We start from the raw sequence: 19,808 nt of genomic DNA, 5'->3' as shown, positions 1-19,808 counted from the left end.
CATTTTAATACCCGATAGCACAACAAAATGTTAACGCAAACACATTATTTCAACTAGCAACATTTTAACCACGTGACATAAGTGATAAGCAGTCCAAACAATTCAAAAAAAAAGCAACATTTTAGCTGTAGAGAATTTTTTTGTTCAAACAAAAAAAAGGAACATAGGCAGCTCCGTTTCTATTTCTACCATGAATCATTTGTATTAGAACTTACTTATAAGGTTGTTCAATAGTTTGCAATTTTCATATAAATACAAGGGTAATTTGCAAAGGCACAAACTACACAACCTTGGGCAAGAAGTCTGCGTTAAAAATTAACGACGCAAGCAGGCAGCTGTTGATTTGAAAGCGTTGCTGTCTGACCAAACAATGGCGGCACAGTACAATTAACACCAACCTTCAGTTGCGCTGTATAAAGACTCATTACTTGCAGCACTTGACAAGATTGCAAGCGAATTCACCTTTACAAAGTCAGTACCAGTAGCTATCAGCAGAGAAAAAACATGGCCCATAATTCTGTAGCTTGTTAGTCATTTCCATTTAGATAATGCACATATCACGTTATTGCTATGACAAGAAAACGTGCAGCCGGAAACGTTGCCCCACTCCACAGACTGGCAAAAGAAAGAAAGAAAGAAAACCTCTATGTATACAAGACTATTTCACGATCATAGAACGCGAGCACGGGTATTCAATTATAAGCACAGGTGGTCTATGTGAACACCAACACCAGCCCTGCACAGTGGGCAGGAGGCGTTCCTCTGAAGCCAGTCGTCGATGCATCGCACGTGGAAAATGTGCTGGCACTGAGGCAAGGCTCTCACAAATTGCTGCGGTCTCAAGTCCTGGTCAGTAGTTTAGCATGTCGTCAGCACGAGGAACTATTTTTCTTGGCTTCTATTTAGTGGGAGTCTGAGAATAATGCATGTCAAGAACAGTAACTAACCTGAAGGCATACAGAACAGCAGCTCTTATTGGTTTCCTGATCAGAATCGGTTGCAGCGCTGAACCTGATTGCTGGGATCTTATTGATCAGGGCTCTTGACATACCACCCGTGCAGCCGGTTTCGAAAAGGTCATTGTTGTCAATGAAAGGTGTACTCATTAAACTCATCTGCGGTAGAAAAAACATTGAATCAGATAGAGTATGTACACTGAAGGAAACATTCTATGGTCCTAAATAGCAGATGGTGTGAAATGGTCACTCACAAGTTTAATCTTGGATAACGGTTTTTTTCTCTCAATTTAATACCATAGATTATTTATCTTGAGTATTTACCATCTATGCTGCTGTATAGTATAGTTTGCAAAATAGCATGATTGTTTATTTGTTTTATTAAGATAATACCACGCATACATATCTGAAGAATTTCACACTTTAGACGCCAAAACAAGACATTTAATGCTTTGGTCTCTCTAGCCCCACAATCTAGTTCTAGATATTCCTATGACTAGAAACTTCCATCGCAGGAGAGCGGGAGAATGTTATTTTCCATGTACCTAACCATTTTAATGCTAAGAATCTGCTACATCATAAATTGTAGGTTTGAAAGTGTTTCACTGTTTTACTTATATTAGATGAATATAAGATTTGTTTCTCCTAGAATCTGCCACGGTTACTAGGTATCCTACCATTTTAGGCATTAGAGAGCACAGATATCACACAATCAATCATTATGGATTTACAACCAGCTTATATGGAGAGCTATATACCTGACTTTGCACTGCACGCTGGAGTGCTGGACTGACCTTCTCCCAAACAATTCGTCCACTGAAGAGGCTAGAGATGATGTCTAGCTGAAAGACCGAAACAGAATATCAGAACAAGTAAAACCTAATTCTGCTTATGAATTGCTGCTTCACCTATTCACACAAAAATGTCCATAACATAGTGCAACAACTAATGAAACGCAATATTATCTCCTTGAGAAGCAAATGTTTCCATGGTTTCCTAAGTTAGCAAATTTCATAATTCCTGCCAGTCAACATCGTAGTGAGGTATGTGCTTGGGTAGGTACATGAAAATGATCCTCCACCTTTCTTGATGATAGTACATAAAGAAAAGAGGTCACCGGATGATTCTTCCATACTCACCACAAAGAGAAAGCTATACTTTCCGGATTCGCTAGATCTCCAAATCTCGATGCAGGATTCAACAGCCTCAATAGAAAAGACTGCGCCGGAGACCGCCCCCACGCCGGCGCCCCGGAGCATGCCGCTTTCCGTGGACATCCCCATGAAGGCACCGATGAAGATCCCGACCAGTGAACCCACTGCAAGATAAAATTACAACGAGGCGAACTTTCAGATAAAATTGTTAATTGTACCAACCATTTACACACCACATGAGCTACTCATGGAACAATTCCAATGCAGATACGCCATACAGCAGCGAATTAAACAGAGGACGCCCCGGTGATGGACCTAAACCTGTATAAAACTGAGAAGTGGGGGGTTTTAAAGATAAGCCTAGCATGTCTCGTGATCAAAGTGGCAAAGAATGATCCGAAATTCCTGCCTGCTGCCAAATCCAGCAGACTACCGGGAAGCAAGAATGGCAGAGGAACCCAAAATTGCACCGGCAAGGGTGCCGTTCCACTCCACCTAATACTCGATTCGTAATCAGACACCAATGCTACGGGTAGCAAAACATTGAGCGAGAAGGAAGAGCAAGGAAGCAGAACCGGGCACGCACCGACGGCGAAGACGAAGGTGAGCAGCGCGCCGAGCGCCCGCCCGAGGGCCGCCGCGGCCGCGGCGCCGCGCCTCCGGAGCGCCCTCCACGCCGCGTCGAAGCGGCAGCGGGGACTCGAGGCGCCGGAGAGCGAGGAAGGAGGGGGAGGCGCCCGACGATCCATCAATTCAGGGCCGGCCGGCGAGTCCAAGGAACGTGGCGCGTGTGCCACCCCTGCAGCAAGCGTGGAATGGCTCGGGTCGGGGCCGCGTATATATACGCCGGGGGGGGGGGGGGGGGGGGGGAGGGGAGGGAAATCTTGAGGGACACGGAGGGAGGTGGGGAAGGGGAGTCTTGGGGCGAGACGGAGCAGAGGAAGAGAGAGATGGGGAGAGGCGGAGGAGCGGAGCAGGGGAGGGGATAGGAGGGATGGGAGCGCAATTAATGCGGGGGCGAGGGGGCGAAACCGCCGTTGCTTGCTTGGAAGCGTGCGTGCGATGAATGGTGTTTTGGTTGGGTTCGGTCGTGGTCTGGTCAGGGTTAGGGCTGCGGCACGCTCCCTGCTGCCTGATTCTTCTTCGGTTCAAATCTTGACTCAATATATCTGTATCTATCTATCTATACTCTTGGTCAGTCTCCTCTTTATTTTGCTAGATTTTTGATTAGATCCTGCCATGTCGTGCTATGATCTAGAGTAGAAGCATCTAGTATGATTGTAGTACTTGGTACACTATTTCTAATGGAGATCCACCATATCCGCGGCCTTCTCTTCCATTCTACACTCTTCCATGCATGTTCTCCACAATCTTCTTTTCCGCTTGTGAAGTCTAGATGTTTTTGTTTATTATCCCTCTTACACAGTTCACGTGATAAGCAACTACTCCCTTTGTACCAAAATATAAGACGTTTTTATGTTTTCATTGTACCTCAAATTGAACTGCACAAAACGTCTTATATTTTAGTATAGAGGTAGTACAACTTACTTACTGATTCCTCTGTCCCATAATATAAAAGCTTTTTTTACACTAGTGTAGTGTAACTAGTGTCAAAAAGGCTCTTATATTATGGGATGAAGGGAGTAGTTAATATGGGGCAAAAGCGTCGCATCTGTGCAAGTGCCCATCATCGTTAGTTTAACTATGCTTATTTGATTGTTTTTGCTGCTTAAATTTAAAAACTAAGTAAGAGCAATGCGTACTTAGGGTCGGATGACAAAAAAAAGTTCAAATAACTTTTACCTATGAAAAAAATACTATAGGAGACGGCGCTCTGCCACGCCCCGCTATAATTACCTAGTTGGAATGTGATTTTAGGTCGATTGAGTAGACATAATTTTTTCAACGGGGTTGTCAGGATGATGTACATTAAGGCTTGTGTATCTCTATGTTCTACCTTTCTTTTCGTTTTCTCCGGATGGTCAACATGAGCCGCATACTAATTTCTGGCCGTGGGAGCAAAAGTTATTTGCTGCTTATAACAGCGAGTACGCGCGCGAGCGGCGCGTCGCTCACGGCATAGACCGTGCCCCAAGCATCGATAATGTGTTTGATTTTGCGTGATTCTTCATGGATAGTTCCGGTTTTTGCTGGTATAATGTGGGTAGCACTGTCTTTGCGCTTTCCTTTTTGCGGTTCCTGTTCCTTTTCTTCTGTTTTCACTTCTATTTTATTTTTATTTTGTTCCGGTTCCTGTTCCTTTCGCCATCTTCACCCATGGGTCTTGCCCTTGGTAACCCGATTAGTAGTGGGTAGGGTATGGGCGCAGGTTTGTGCCCATGGGTCACCCGATTAATATTAATAATCGTATTTATTTGTCTTACATGTTGATTGTTATTTGAAAAAACTTACTTTATATAGACATTTTTCTCTAAAAATAGCATCCAGTAGCCTGTGCTATACAGTTCAAAACAAGCTGCCAGCTTTCCCAGCAAAATAGAGTAATCTTTGGTCAGCCCACAACGTGCAGCCCAAGTGCTTTCACATGCAGTTAACTGGGCATTGCTCCTTTTATCATTCACACTGGGCCAAAATTCGTTTTGAGATTGGCCCATGCAGATAACCAGCCGCAGCACACTACTACCTCACATGTGCATAGTTTAGTACCACCTCGACCAGCCAGAAAGAATGAAAGCATCTGCAGCACTATAAAGCTAGGAGGAGGCTGGCTACCTAGTTACTGGTTGTGGCGTATGGCATAAACGCCTTGTTATTAAATGACAGGTAGTTTGGGTTGAAAGGCCGTGCCTTCCTTAAAATGTTGGGCAAGAAAAATTTATCATAAAAAAATTATTTGAAATGGCCTGTTCTGCCATACCCGATTGTTGCCCGACTGGGTCGGGTTACCCGGTGGGTTCGGGCATGGGTCCCGTTCTAGACCCATGGGTTGGGTCATGGGGATTGACCCGATAGTGGAGTTGGGCATCGGTCTGGTATAGATCGACCTGGTCAAACCTGAAGCACAACTGTGTTTTTTGTGGAAGGAAAAAAACGTGTGTTTTTATATTTATAGTCGTGTCTCTTGCGAAAGCATAACCCCGTGCCTCTCATGAAAGAAAAAAAAATAGAAAACACGTTGTTTTCTCCATTTCCGAGAGAAAGCATAACCCGTGCCTCTCATGAAAGAAAAAAAAAATAGAAAACACGTTGTTTTCTCCATTTCCGAGAGGCACGACCGTGCCTCTAGTGGAAAAGAAAAGCATGTCTCTCGCGGAAGGAAAAAAAAATAAAAAACACGGTTTTTTTCGTTTTCGGGAGACACGGTCGTGCCTCTTGGAAAGTAAAACCGTGCCTCCAAAAGTTAAGGAAGACCGATCAAAAAGTAAAAAAAATAGAAAAAACCATTTAAAAAGTCGAAAATGCATGTGGAAAAATAAAAAAATACAAAATCTGGAGGGAGCGTCCAGAGCGCGACACGTGGCAGCGATTGACAGCCCGCCAAGTGGCACGCTCTACGCCCATCCACAAGTGATTGTTGCGAGACTCCCGAAGAAGCGCTCGTCAACTAATTGGTCACAGCCCACACTGCAGGCACACTGCAGGCCCAAATGTAAGGTAGGCCCAATTAGTTGACGAGCTGTTAACAGGCCGAAAGCTCGATTCAGCTGCAATAATGGAGAGTCAATGGGCCATTTGCAGGCCGAAATAGACCTCGGTTCATGTTTCGTCCATTTCCATGTCGGGCCGTTAACAGGTCGAAAGCTAATCGGGCCATAAGTGACCAATATACAACACGGGCCTTTAACAGGCTGAAAGCCAAATCAAGCTGGGGTTGTGCCATGGAGAACAATGGTCGTTAATAGGCCAAAAGTCAGGTCAGACCGTAAATGGCCCAACTGCGCTGTGGGTTGTTAATAGGCCGAAAGACACACGAGGCTGGAAATTGGCCCAACTCCAGAATGAACCGCTAAAAGGCCAAAAGACGTACCACTTGGAAATTGGCCCATCTTTGGAATGGGCCTCTAACAGGCTGAAAGAACAACGGGCCACAAATGAGCCTAAAGACATAGCAGGTTGTTAATGGGCTGGAACTGACGATGAACTGCAATAGTGTCAAATCGTTAACGGGCCATTGACGGGCCAAATTGGCAACACTCATATGGGTCGTTGTTGTAAATGGGTCAGATGCAAGCATGTCATAAATGGGCTGGCCCACTAACTTTGACTCGGACGTCCTTTTTAACCTAAATTGACCACTGTTTGGTCGTGTGCCATGTGTCAACGTTTCATAGGCGTGTCTCCTCCATTGGATGGCGACACCTGTCACAACACAAAGCTGACGCATGGTACCATTGGCGAATGAGAAATTGACACATGGAAAATTATTGGGTGTCGGTTTCGGACCCGACAGCTTAATAGCGACTCGTTACGGTGGCTGTCACGTGTCATTTACCCTTGACGAAGTCACTTTCATGATGCGTCATTTATCGTCACGGAAGTAAACACTTGCGTGATGATAAATGGATTATTGTCCTGGAACACTTCTATGACAACACATGTATGACTATTTTTATTCTGTCATAAAATCATCACGAATGTACATGCATGACAGAAAACGTGACCTACTATGGCAAATACGTATTATCAGGGAAGTGTTTTTTAATGTGTGAGGCTTGATTGAAGGACAAGCTATTCATTGCAACTTTGCAAGGGGTGGGGAGATGAGCCATGTGAGAATATCCCAGATTGAGGCAGAGTTGGGAAACAGGCATGTATCACGCGGGCGAGCAGCAGGGCTGGCCCACATATAATAAGGGGTAAGTTCATCCATGAAACAAAAAAAACGACATGTCAGTAGTGACATATTAAGAATGCAATCTAGGTCGAGCTTCAAGCAATGGAGTTTGAAATCTCCAGGGTCAAATATGGAATCCATAATTTTACCATCATCGAATAAGCAACTTTCCTCAAACAAACCGACGTCACCACACACCACCAAATCTCCGCCACCACCCATCCTCTCGACGCCACCAAACACCACCACTGCTTCACCCATTCCTCTCCCTCCCCTCTCCTCGCCGTCCTCCCATCTGGTTTCTTCCGCCCCCTCTCTCTTGGAGGGGAACGGTGGTGTTTTGCAAAAGCTTCGATGGATTTTAGATCTGGGTGTCACCTGGGTTTCCTAGATCCAGATTGCATCAGCACCCTTCCCGATGATCTACTCCTCCTCATCCTTGCTAGCCTCCCCTGCATCAGCGTTCGGCACGCACAAGCATCCTCTCAAGGCGATGGCGTGGCCTCTGGGCCTGCCTCCGCCAGATCATTTTCCATAATGTCGTTTCGACTCAATCGAGTCGGCACTCGACCAGATCTCTTGTCCTCCTGTGGTTTCCCTGTTGGAGATCCGCGCCCCTAGGCAAGACATGGCAAGCACTGCCCAAGTCAACTCGTTGTTGTCCGTCGCCGCGGAACTTGAGCCGAAGGAGTTCGTCGCCTCTTTCCCTTCGAGCATGGGCCTATTAGGCAAGTCCATCATCATTGATCTGCCTTGCTTCCACCGCACCACCTCCATCATGTTGGACCACGTATTCATTCGCTCTGTGCCAGTCAGTGTCGAGTTCCCTATGCTTGAGAGGTTGTCCCTATTACACTGTAATGGCAACCTCAATGCCTTGCTCTCATGTTGCCCACGGTTGTGCACCCTCCTCCTCAGCGGCATTTTATTCGAGACGTGCGATCTAAGGGTGAACTCGTCATCGCTCCAGGAGCTTGTTGTGAGGCCCTTCTCAATAGAACGTGTCAACATTATAGCCCCCATGCTTAAGAAACTGGAGATTCTCTTTACCGTGATGTTGGAGGTCAACATTTCGGTGTTTGCACCAATTATGGAGAAGGTCTGGTGGTACTGCTACTACATAGAGGAGTCTATTGTTTTTTATCTTTGGTATCTCGAGTTGCTGGGACCGCAGGCGGCAGAGAGACAAGGACAACTCCCTCTACTGCATATTTGTGCAAGTGTCGCACGTCCGCTCTCCTTTTCAATTTAGTGGAATATCATACTAAACTAAAGTTTATGAATTACATATATCTTGCAAAAATATTTTTTCAGAACTCGTCACTTTTCTCCGATGAGCCCAACTTTGCAGAGGAGATAGAGAAGCATATGGTTGTTGACTTCTCTCTTTTGGAGCTAGATCTCAAAACAGATGGACATGTTTTTGGAGCACTCGTGTTTTATCTCCTTAATATTAATCGAATTTCTAGTTCACTGCAAAGGCTTAAGATCATCCTACTAAGATCAGTGGTAATTAATATCTGCTTTGACTATATATCAATAATTGATTGTGTAGTAGTTTACATTTTTCTTTTTGGTCCTAGGTAAAAGAAAAATGCCCAACGGATTGTCCTTGTGAGTCCACAAACTGGAGATCCCGACCGATCTCCTTGACTGCTCTTGAAGAAGTGGAAATCGACGGATTTGAAGGAGTGGACCATGAGTTTGATTTACTGAAACTACTACTTGTATCTGTGCCAATGCTTAAGAAAATTATAGTGAGGCTCTCACGGGAGGCCTCAACAAGTAACACTAGATGCACAAAAATAAACAACATCTTCGGAACCTATGATTCAACAGAATGTTTTGTCTATCTTAGCTCTGGTGAGTATATTTTTTTCGGAATTTATGATTAGCATGCTCCTACACGAAGTAGATATATAAATATTAATTCTTATAAGTTTTGTTGAAACCTAATGTCCAGCTTGCATTGCTTTACATGTTTAGGGTGGTTGAAATGTGGCACTGATATCTCAATCGTGGAGTTTAGTTGTGCATGCATTTCCATTAGTAGCCAATTCTAAATGCTCTATTCCCATGACATTTGTGTGCCCACACCCTCATATTTTTTGTAGAAATAAAAGCTGAATGGTGGAGTGAATGATAAAGAATCAATATTTATATTCGGGTTTCCTTACCTTTGTTTCCCTTTTTCATTTACAATCTTCTCTAATGGTCAAGCCCTCATATTTTGCATATGTATTCAGGTTTCTAGGTTAAAGAACTGAGCATCAACTAGTTGTCTAGGTAGAGTAGGCTATAATTTGTGCATCTCGCCGGGCCTCCGCTGGGTGCATGCTTTTGTTCATCAAAAACTTCCATCAAGGGCTAGTCCTGGTTGGTATGGTTTTAATTTCTAGTTTATTTGAGGCTATCTTACCTGAATTGACTGTCCTCGGGATTTGGCAAAAAATATTAGTTCCAAATAAATTATGTCGGCATGCACTTTTCTATTTATATTTGCTCTAAGCATGTATTGCATTTTATTTGCCGGTGAGAACAATCCAAACACATACTTCAACTAAATTTGCATGTTGTAATAGTGATCGGAGTTCTTCAAATTGCCTCTGTTGCAGGGTTAATGGACAACATCCAAAATCGACCATTGACATGATTCTCATCCTCTTGCATATGTGGTTTCTTGGCGCACATTGGCAAGATCATCCATTCCATGCCAACTAACTCCATTCAACATGTTGTTTTGCCAGTGTACTGTAAAAATGGTTCTAGTTAAATCCTTAATGGTTTTGATGCAATTCAATTACTAAAGTTAATGTGTCAACTTATGCCGGTCAATTACTACAGCTAGTTACTGCATATTTCCGCCAAATTATGCTTATAACTTTGATTAGATGAACCAAAGAGCTTTGTGAAAGCTGAGGGTCTTAAACAAAGAATTACCTTCCATTTCCTCTCTTTTCTAACTATTTGCACCATATAATGAATAGAAGATGCATCTTATGTTACTTAGATAGCTAATCTTACATATTTATTTGTTGATATTTGGTTTGGATATATGACAATGTTATGTCTTAGGGGTGCCTCATCATACCGGAAACCGGACCAAGCAGGCCGGTCCATGGCCCTCTAGGTCAGTTTACGCCCTGGGCCGATGTCTCGGCCAAGGGGCCTTATGAAGGAAGGACTCGAAATACTTGGAGTATATGGCAAGGAAGTTGGCATCCAGCATGACTCCTCAACCACCCTAACCGACTAAGATCCTGTAAATCCTAGACCCTTGTATCCTATATAAGCCAGGAAGGCACATGCCCATGTGTTGCTACGGTAGCCAATAAGAGCAGTGCGGGGACAAATCCTGATGCAAATTAAATAACAAAAAAGGCTATTTTTGGATACGAAGTATAACTAGTGACAACTTTGACATAAGACATATTAAAGACCAAAGAACATCATCGAGTGAAATCTAATTATCTGAATCACATGTTACTACAAAAAATAAGATATCTTCACATTCGAAATTTTAGAAGTACAACCATTCATCTTTGTGTTAGACAACAAGATGATCCCTCTACAAACATGTCTATATGTCCTCTCTTTCGGTAAAACCATTATTGCCTGAAGATGACATTCTAGGCATAACTACAAAAACATTTCTATAAGTAACAAGTCACTGATTAAATGTACAACCATAATAAAAGATGTAGAGTGCTAAAAATGTTTCTCCCGAAGATTAAAACATAAGAACGTTTCTATAACTTGTCAACAATCTCATGAGTCTTTAAGGACAGATAGCTTTATGTACCAAATAAATTGAATCAACAATAAAAGGTATTGAACATGGAAGTAATGATGTGAAACAATGAAGGTTGTGACTTAAAGCCAACATCAAATCCCATTTATATTATTATATAGTAAAAATAAACTATCATTTTGTTTAATTTCTAAATAATATACTATTATATGCACGTCTTCCTCTCACATTTAACAACTTAACACAAATTTCCGTAGTCCTAATTAGATGAGTTCATGTACCTTCTTGGAGTACATGCATGATTGTAAAAGATGTTGATTCAGCATGAGAACAAATCCAAAATGCACAAGCAAATTATAAGAATAAAACCATTTGTACAAAAAGGGGGAGATTGTTGGTGTAGTAATTTATCTCTTTGTGTTTTCGAGATTGTTGTCCAAAACAGTGAGGAACTAATGTGTTTGCTAGTGAATACAAAGATTATAAGTCCCTGGAGTTAAGAGGAGTTTGGTACAAACTCCACAAATTATCATCTGCGTCACAGTGAAGATTAACATCGAAGATTATGCGTGACGAAGTTGACCCATAAAAATTGCTGAAGTGAAGCAATTTCTTCGGTACCTGGTCTGGGCGTTTGACTGCAGTCAACAAGAATGAAGACGGGAAAACATGCAGTATTTTCTTTCATAGTTCACTTTCTTTTTCTTGAGTCATAGGATCACCGTACTATCAAAAGGGTATATTGCTTCAATTTTTTTTTCTCTTATGCTAAATCGAAACCCATGCGAGTGAAGAGAAATCTCTTCTGGCCTCGAAACTTTACTCGCCAGCCAGAACGGTGTTCTTCTGGGCTGCAAGAGATATGTTTAAGAAAGGAGTCAGCTTTGCTTGTTTCTCAAGTAAAGTTGATGGGTGCGTTTGAAATTCAACCGTTGGAAATGTGTCGGTTGGCAATTGGCTGAATGTCATGCCCTTAATGGTCATTTTCCTAGGAAGGCTGCAGCTATAAATAGCCAGCCCGCTCCAATGGATTTTGTTGGCTTCTCTGTGTGTTTCTGACAATTTATCTGAGCACCCCCTTTTCAAGAGATTTGAGTTTAAAATCCACCAAGAGAAAACCCCAAAGCCAAAAAACTAGATAGTGGTTTATCATCACATAGATCTAAGTTTAGTACGCTCCAGTTGTTACTCTTTAGAGCTGCCAACTCTCTATACGGTTCTTCAGCAACCAAGAGTCATTGTGGTTCATGAAGACAAAGTCGGTGAAGGTTATGGAGATCACCTGAAGCATCTATCATCACTGATCGACACAAGTTGACGAACTTGTTGTCGAGGAGAACATGACCAAGAGAGTATATCTTCTGTGTTAAACCATGTCCCTCCAACCAGACGTAACTATTTTATAGAAGAGTGAGCTGGTCTACCAAATCCCGTGTCACCATCAAGCACCTCTGATTTCCTCTGTACCCTAATTTACTTCCAGTAATTCTGTATTCGCAATGTTTTCTGTTGACTAGTTCATCCTCAGTTACTTGAGATGTTTTGCTTTGACAGTTCCCATTTCTTTCTTAGTGTTTTATTTCGATGAACTGCACTTGTCTTAGTTTATTTTCCATTGTGCAGAGATTTAAAGTTTCTCGAAGAAATTTTAAATATCCTATTCACCCCCTCTGGTAGACATGATAAAGAGGGTGCGGTGCTACTGCACCACTGCCAATGTCGTTGCCCCCGATGCTTGAGGTGGGGAAGGCGAGGAAAAGGCACTTGATTCTTCGGGAAGGGCCGTATCGGGTAAAACAAAGCAATTCTATTCAGATTGGTTTGTTGCACCCTCCAAAAGATATGACGATGAAGTTATAGCGAATATGGTGGAGTGGTTGTTACCACATATCCAACATTTTGATGGTTATTATGGAGGCATGAGGCATATAGCGACTCCGCTAGAGTTGAACAATAAAATACAGTATAAACATAGTAAAGCCATTCAAACAATCATTTTTTTTCAACAAACATTTGAACTAAACCACAACAATAATTATGGAATGGAGGGAGTAGTTTTAAAGCATTTTGGAGCACTTACTTTTTCAGACTAATATGAATGTCATTTCTTCACGAAAATTGACACATAGGAGAAGCACTAAACAATGTTCTGACACATCAGGTTTTTTCTCCAAGATCGTCCGTGCCCTGCTCTGATTGTGATGATAGGTGTGTCACGTAGTACACTTCTTAAAAATAAGGTGTGCAACAGTAGTTCGTCGTGGAGGTTTTAGCAATCAGAACAGATGTCAAACAGTCGTCGTGAAGCTCCAATCTCCAGCGCCAGGGGCTACAGGAGCTCCTGGAGCCACAATGCTCACATTAAGTCCAATCACAGGGGATAAGCAAGTTTCATAGCTAAGCAAACCAGTACTGCCAGTACTTACTGAAGGAAATATGCCCTAGAGGCAATAATAATGTTATTATTTTATTTTCTTATATCATGATAAATGTTTATTATTCATGCTAGAATTGTATTATCCGGAAACATAATACTTGTGTGAATACATAGACAAACCAAAACGTCACTAGTATGCCTCTACTTGACTAGCTCGTTAATCAAAGATAGGTTATGTTTCCTAACCATAGACATGTGTTGTCATTTGATTAATGGGATCACATCATTAGGAGAATGATGTGATTGACATGACCCATTCCATTAGCTTAGCACCCGATCGTTTAGTATGTTGCTATTGCTTTTTTCATGACTTATACATGTTCCTATGACTATGAGATTATGCAACTCCGGTTTACCGGAGGAACACTTTGTGTGCTACCAAACGTCACAATGTAACTGGGTGATTATAAAGGAGCTCTACAGGTGTCTCCAAAGGTACATGTTGGGTTGGCGTATTTCGAGATTAGGATTTGTCACTCCGATTGTCGGAGAGGTATCTCTGGGCCCTCTCGGTAATACACATCACATAAGCCTTGCAAGCATTACAACTAATGAGTTAGTTGCAAGATGATGTATTACGAAACGAGTAAAGAGACTTGCCGGTAACGAGATTGAACTAGGTATTGAGATACCGACGATCGAATCTCGGGCAAGTAACATACCGATGACAAAGGGAACAACGTATGTTGTTATGCGGTCTGACCGATAAAGATCTTCGTAGAATATGTGGGAGCCAATATGAGCATCCAGGTTCCGCTATTGGTTATTGACCGGAGACGTGTCTCGGTCATGTCTACATTGTTCTCGAACCCGTAAGGGTCCGCACGCTTAAGGTTTCGATGACAGTTATATTATGAGTTTATGAGTTTTGATGTACCGAAGTTTGTTCCGAGTCCCGGATGTGATCACGGACATGACGAGGAGTCTCGAAATGGTCGAGACATAAAGATTGATATATTGGAAGCCTATATTTGGATATCGGAAGTGTTCCGGGTGAAATCGGGATTTTACCGGAGTACCGGGAGGTTACCGAAACCCCCCGGGAGGTATATGGGCCTTAGTGGGCTTTAGTGGAAGAGAGGAGAGGTGTCCAGGGCTGGGCCGCGCGCTCCTCCCCCCTAGTATGAATAGGACAAGGAGAGGGGGCCGGCGCCCCCCTTCCTTCTCTCTCTCCTCTTTCCCCCTCCCGAATCCTATTCCAACTAGGAAAGGGGGGAATCCTACTCCCGGAGGGAGTAGGATCCTCCTGGCCGGCCGCACCCCCCCTTTGATCCTTTATATACGGGGCAGGGGGCACCCCTAGACACACAAGTTGATCCATGTGATCATATTCTTAGCCGTGTGCGGTGCCCCCTTCCACCATAATCCTCGATAATATTGTAGCGGTGCTTAGGCGAAGCCCTGCGACGGTAGTACATCAAGATCGTCACACGCCGTCGTGCTGACGGAACTCTTCCCCGACACTTTGCTGGATCGGAGTCCGGGGATCGTCATTGAGCTGAACGTGTGCTAGAACTCGGAGGTGCCGTAGTTTCGGTGCTTGATCGGTCGGGCCGTGAAGACGTACGACTACATCAACCGCGTTGTGCTAACGCTTCCGCTGTCGGTCTACAAGGGTACGTAGATCACACTCTCCCCTCTCGTTGCTATGCATCACCATGATCTTGCGTGTGTGTAGGAATTTTTTTGAAATTACTACGTTCCCCAACAGTGGCATCCGAGCCTAGGTTTTATGTGTTGATGTTATATGCACGAGTAGAACACAAGTGAGTTGTGGGCGATATAAGTCATACTGCTTACCAGCATGTCATACTTTGGTTCGGCGGTATTGTTGGACGAAGCGGCCCGGACCGACATTACGCGTACGCTTACGCGAGACCGGTTCTCCCGACGTGCTTTGCACATAGGTGGCTTGCGGGTGACAGTTTCTCCAACTTTAGTTGAACCGAGTGTGGCTACGCCCGGTCCTTGCGAAGGTTAAAACAGCACCAACTTGACAAACTATCGTTGTGGTTTTGATGCGTAGGTAAGATTGGTTCTTGTTTAAGCCCGTAGCAGCCACGTAAAACTTGCAACAACAAAGTAGAGGACGTCTAACTTGTTTTTGCAGGGCATGTTGTGATGTGATATGGTCAGACATGATGCTAAATTTTATTGTATGAGATGATCATGTTTTGTAACCGAGTTATCGGCAACTGGCAGGAGCCATATGGTTGTCGCTTTATTGTATGCAATGCAATCGCGCTGTAATGCTTTACTTTATCACTAAGCGGTAGCGATAGTCGTGGAAGCATAAGATTGGCGAGACGACAACGATGCTACGATGGAGATCAAGGTGTCGCGCCGGTGACGATGGTGATCATGACAGTGCTTCGGAGATGGAGATCACAAGCACAAGATGATGATGGCCATATCATATCACTTATATTGATTGCATGTGATGTTTATCTTTTATGCATCTTATCTTGCTTTGATTGACGGTAGCATTATAAGATGATCTCTCACTAATATAAGAAGTGTTCTCCCTGAGTATGCACCGTTGCGAAAGTTCTTCGTGCTGAGACACCACGTGATGATCGGGTGTGATAGGCTCTACGTTCAAATACAACGGGTGCAAAACAGTTGCACACGGGAATACTCAGGTTATACTTGACGAGCCAAGCATATACAGATATGGCCTCGGAACACGGAGACCGAAAGGTCGAGCGTGAATCATATAGTAGATATGATCAACATAGTGATGTTCACCAATGAAACTACTCCATCTCACGTGATGATCGGACATGGTTTAGTTGATTTGGATCACGTAATCACTTAGAGGATTAGAGGGATGTCTATCTAAGTGGGAGTTCTTTAAGTAAATTAATTGAACCTAAATTTATCATGAAACTTAGTACCTGATAGTATCTTGCTTGTTTATGCTTGATTGTAGATAGATGGCTCGTGCTGTTGTTCCGTTGAATTTTAATGTGTTCCTTGAGAAAGCAAAGTTGAAAGATGATGGTAGCAATTACACGGACTGGGTCCGTAACTTGAGGATTATCCTCATTGCTGCACAGAAGAATTACGTCCTGGAAGCACCGCTGGGTGCCAGGCCTGCTGCTGGAGCAACACCAGATGTTATGAACGTCTGGCAGAGCAAAGCTGATGACTACTCGATAGTTCAGTGTGCCATGCTTTACGGCTTAGAATCGGGACTTCAACGACGTTTTGAACGTCATGGAGCATATGAGATGTTCCAGGAGTTGAAGTTAATATTTCAAGCAAATGCCCGGATTGAGAGATATGAAGTCTCCAATAAGTTCTATAGCTGCAAGATGGAGGAGAACAGTTCTGTAGTGAGCATATACTCAAAATGTCTGGGTATAATAATCACTTGATTCAATTGGGAGTTAATCTTCCAGATGATTGCGTCATTGACAGAATTCTCCAATCACTGCCACCAAGCTACAAGAGCTTCGTGATGAACTATAATATGCAAGGGATGAATAAGACTATTCCCGAGCTCTTCGCAATGCTGAAAGCTGCGGAGGTAGAAATCAAGAAGGAGCATCAAGTGTTGATGGTCAACAAGACCACTAGTTTCAAGAAAAAGGGCAAAGGGAAGAAGGGGAACTTCAAAAGAAAGCAAGCAAGTTGCTACTCAAGAGAAGAAACCCAAAGTCTGGACCTAAGCCTGAAACTGAGTGCTTCTATGCAAGCAGACTGGTCACTGGAAGCGGAACTGCCCCAAGTATTTGGCGGATAAGAAGGATGGCAAGTGACAAAGGTATATTTGATATACATGTTATTGATGTGTACCTTACTAATGCTCGCAGTAGCACCTGGGTATTTGATACTGGTTCTGTTGCTAATATTTGCAACTCGAAACAGGGACTACGGATTAAGCGAAGATTTGCTAAGGACGAGGTGACGATGCGCGTGGGAAATGGTTCCAAAGTCGATGTGATCGCGTCGGCACGCTACCTCTACATCTACCTTCGGGATTAGTATTAGACCTAAATAATTGTTATTTGGTGCAGCGTTAGCATGAACATTATATTTGGATCTTGTTTGATGCGAGACGGTTATTCATTTAAATCAGAGAATAATGGTTGTTCTATTTACATGAGTAATATCTTTTATGGTCATGCACCCTTAAAGAGTGGTCTATTTTTATTAAATCTCGATAGTAGTGACACACATATTCATAGTGTTGAAACCAAAAGATGCAGAGTTGATAATGATAGTGCAACTTATTTGTGGCACTGCCGTTTGGGTCATATCGGTATAAAGCGCATGAAGAAACTCCATACTGATGGGCTTTTGGAACCACTTGATTATGAATCACTTGGTACTTGCGAACCGTGCCTTATGAGTAAGATGACAAAAACACCGTTCTCCGGTACTATGGAGAGAGCAACAGATTTATTGGAAATCATACATACAGATGTATGTGGTCCGATGAATGTTGAGGCTCGTGGCGGATATCGTTATTTTCTCACCTTCACATATGACTTAAGCAGATACGGGTATATCTACTTAATGAAACATAAATCTGAAACATTTGAAAAGTTCAAAGAATTTCAGAGTGAAGTTGAAAATCATCGTAACAAGAAAATAAAATTCCTACGATATGATCATGGAGGAGAATATTTGAGTTACGAGTTTGGTGTACATTTAAAACAATGTGGAATAGTTTCGCAACTCACGCCACCCGGAACACCACAGCGTAATGGTGTGTCCGAACGTCGTAATCGTACTTTACTAGATATGGTGCGATCTATGATGTCTCTTACTGATTTACCGCTATCATTTTGGGGATATGCTCTAGAGACGGCCGCATTCACGTTAAAAAGGGCACCATCAAAATCCGTTGAGACGACGCCATATGAACTGTGGTTTGGCAAGAAACCAAAGTTGTCGTTTCTGAAAGTTTGGGGTTGTGATGCTTATGTGAAAAAACTTCAACCTGATAAGCTCAAACCCAAATCGGAGAAATGTGTCTTCATAGGATATCCAAAGGAAACTATTGGATACACCTTCTATCACAGATCCAAAGGCAAGACTTTTGTTGCTAAATTCGGAAACTTTCTAGAGAAGGAGTTTCTCTCGAAAGAAGTGAGTGGGAGGAAAGTAGAACTTGACGAGGTAACTGTACCTGCTCCCTTATTGGAAAGTAGTACATCACAGAAACCTATTTCTGTGACACCTACATGTGACACCCCAAAAATTTGGCCTTGTTTTAATGGATTGAAAATTTTGCCAGGAATTAAAACTTTGAATATCTGAGCTCCATTTTGATTTTTTTTAAAATCATTTCCTTCCCTGTTATGATGAGTTTTTCCCAAAGTGAAAACCTTTCAAATATGTTATTGGACTTGTTTAACCTCTCAAGAAAAACTTTTCTTTTATCAGTATAACTAATTACCTAATTAATTTGCTTGATCTTTATTTTCTTGAAAAATGATTTTTCAAGGTTATATGGCCATATTTGAACTACAACCATTTGATAAATTCACTTAAAATTCCAACCAAAATTTGGAGATGGCATGTGATGTTTTTAAATCACTTCTGTGCAAAAACATCTTTATTTTATGAAATATTTTGAGCTCTACACCCATTTTTCTTCTCTGGTCCAGTGGGCAATTTTGCACTACAACCCATTTAAATAATTCTTTCTAGCCTCCACAAAAATTATGGGATGATGGTAATAGCCTATGATTCAACTTTATGCAAAAACCTAGTGCTGTTCTTTGAAAAGTTTGAGTGAATCAACCTCATCTTCATTCTGGACCAACTGGATGGTTTGTACAGCAACCATATTTTTGCTTGCTCTTTAACCTTTGATTCTTTCTCCTACTTGTAGTCCTCCATATTAAACCCTTAAGTCCAGGAGCATGCACCCTTTGGATCATTTTTGGTTCATGAAATAATGTCATTTATTTCCTGTCCAGAATTGAAATTCTGCTAAACTTGCACTAACAAGTTTCTACTTTTGGCAAACTAACCTCACCACCCTCTTGTACATCTAAAGAGACCCCAACCTGGAAGTTTTGGCTACCCCAAGAGATGCCTAGGTGCATGTGGCATTCTATCGAGCACCCTGTAGGCATGACCAGTTTTGACATGAGTTTTGGCATTGCACTGTGAGCTTGCACCTCTGATCAAACTAGCATGTCCACCAGACTCCCAGTTGCTCCTAACCTCGATCTGGTAAACCCCAACCTCACCTGCGACCTGTAGCATGCCGCGGCATTGTGTCGAGCATCTCCCGTGCGTGCACTGGACGCGCCCAGAGCGCGCGTATTGCACGATGCCGCGCTCGAGCCGACACGCTGGCCCCCCTGGCTTTGGCCCACACGGCAGCACCTCGCCACGCACTCCCCGCCTCGCAGCATCGCGCCAAGCCACCCTGGCACGCTACAGCGCCGCCGCCAGGGCATTCTTGGCGGCACACCGGCGTCCGCAGTGGCTCCAGCCATGGGCAGCGCCGCCCAAGCCCCTCCCGCTCGCCACCTGGCCCCTGGAGCAGCGCGAGCTCATCCGCAGCCATGTCCACTAGCGCTCGTCGCCGCCACGATGCCCTGCAGCTACAGAAAGACGGTCGCCGATGAGCTCATCCGCGGCCGCCGCTGAACCGCCTCAACTCGCCTATATAAGGAGGCCCGGGCTCATCTCCGCACGCAGGCAGTCCCAAGCCACCTCCCGAGGACCCCCTTTGGCAGCCAATCGA

At 43.3% G+C, this 19,808-nt stretch overlaps 1 protein-coding gene across 1 annotated transcript; it reads right to left on the bottom strand.

Moving 5' to 3' along the window:
* Positions 1 to 494: 494 nt before the first annotated feature.
* Positions 495 to 2,975, bottom strand: LOC125545624 (NEP1-interacting protein-like 1). The gene is made up of 5 exons (XM_048709635.1): positions 2,697 to 2,975; positions 2,096 to 2,274; positions 1,715 to 1,798; positions 948 to 1,115; positions 495 to 846 (listed from the first exon to the last, which is right to left on the bottom strand). The coding sequence occupies exons 1-5, from the start codon at positions 2,857 to 2,859 to the stop codon at positions 697 to 699; spliced, it is 744 nt and encodes a 247-aa protein (XP_048565592.1). The 5' UTR covers positions 2,860 to 2,975; the 3' UTR covers positions 495 to 696.
* Between the last annotated feature and the right edge of the window lie 16,833 nt (positions 2,976 to 19,808).

Source organism: Triticum urartu, chromosome 3 (assembly GCF_003073215.2).
Source record: "Triticum urartu cultivar G1812 chromosome 3, Tu2.1, whole genome shotgun sequence".
Taxonomy (NCBI): Eukaryota; Viridiplantae; Streptophyta; class Magnoliopsida; order Poales; family Poaceae; genus Triticum; species Triticum urartu.
Note: the sequence above shows the minus strand (reverse complement) of the source record. Positions and strands in the feature narration are given on the sequence as shown.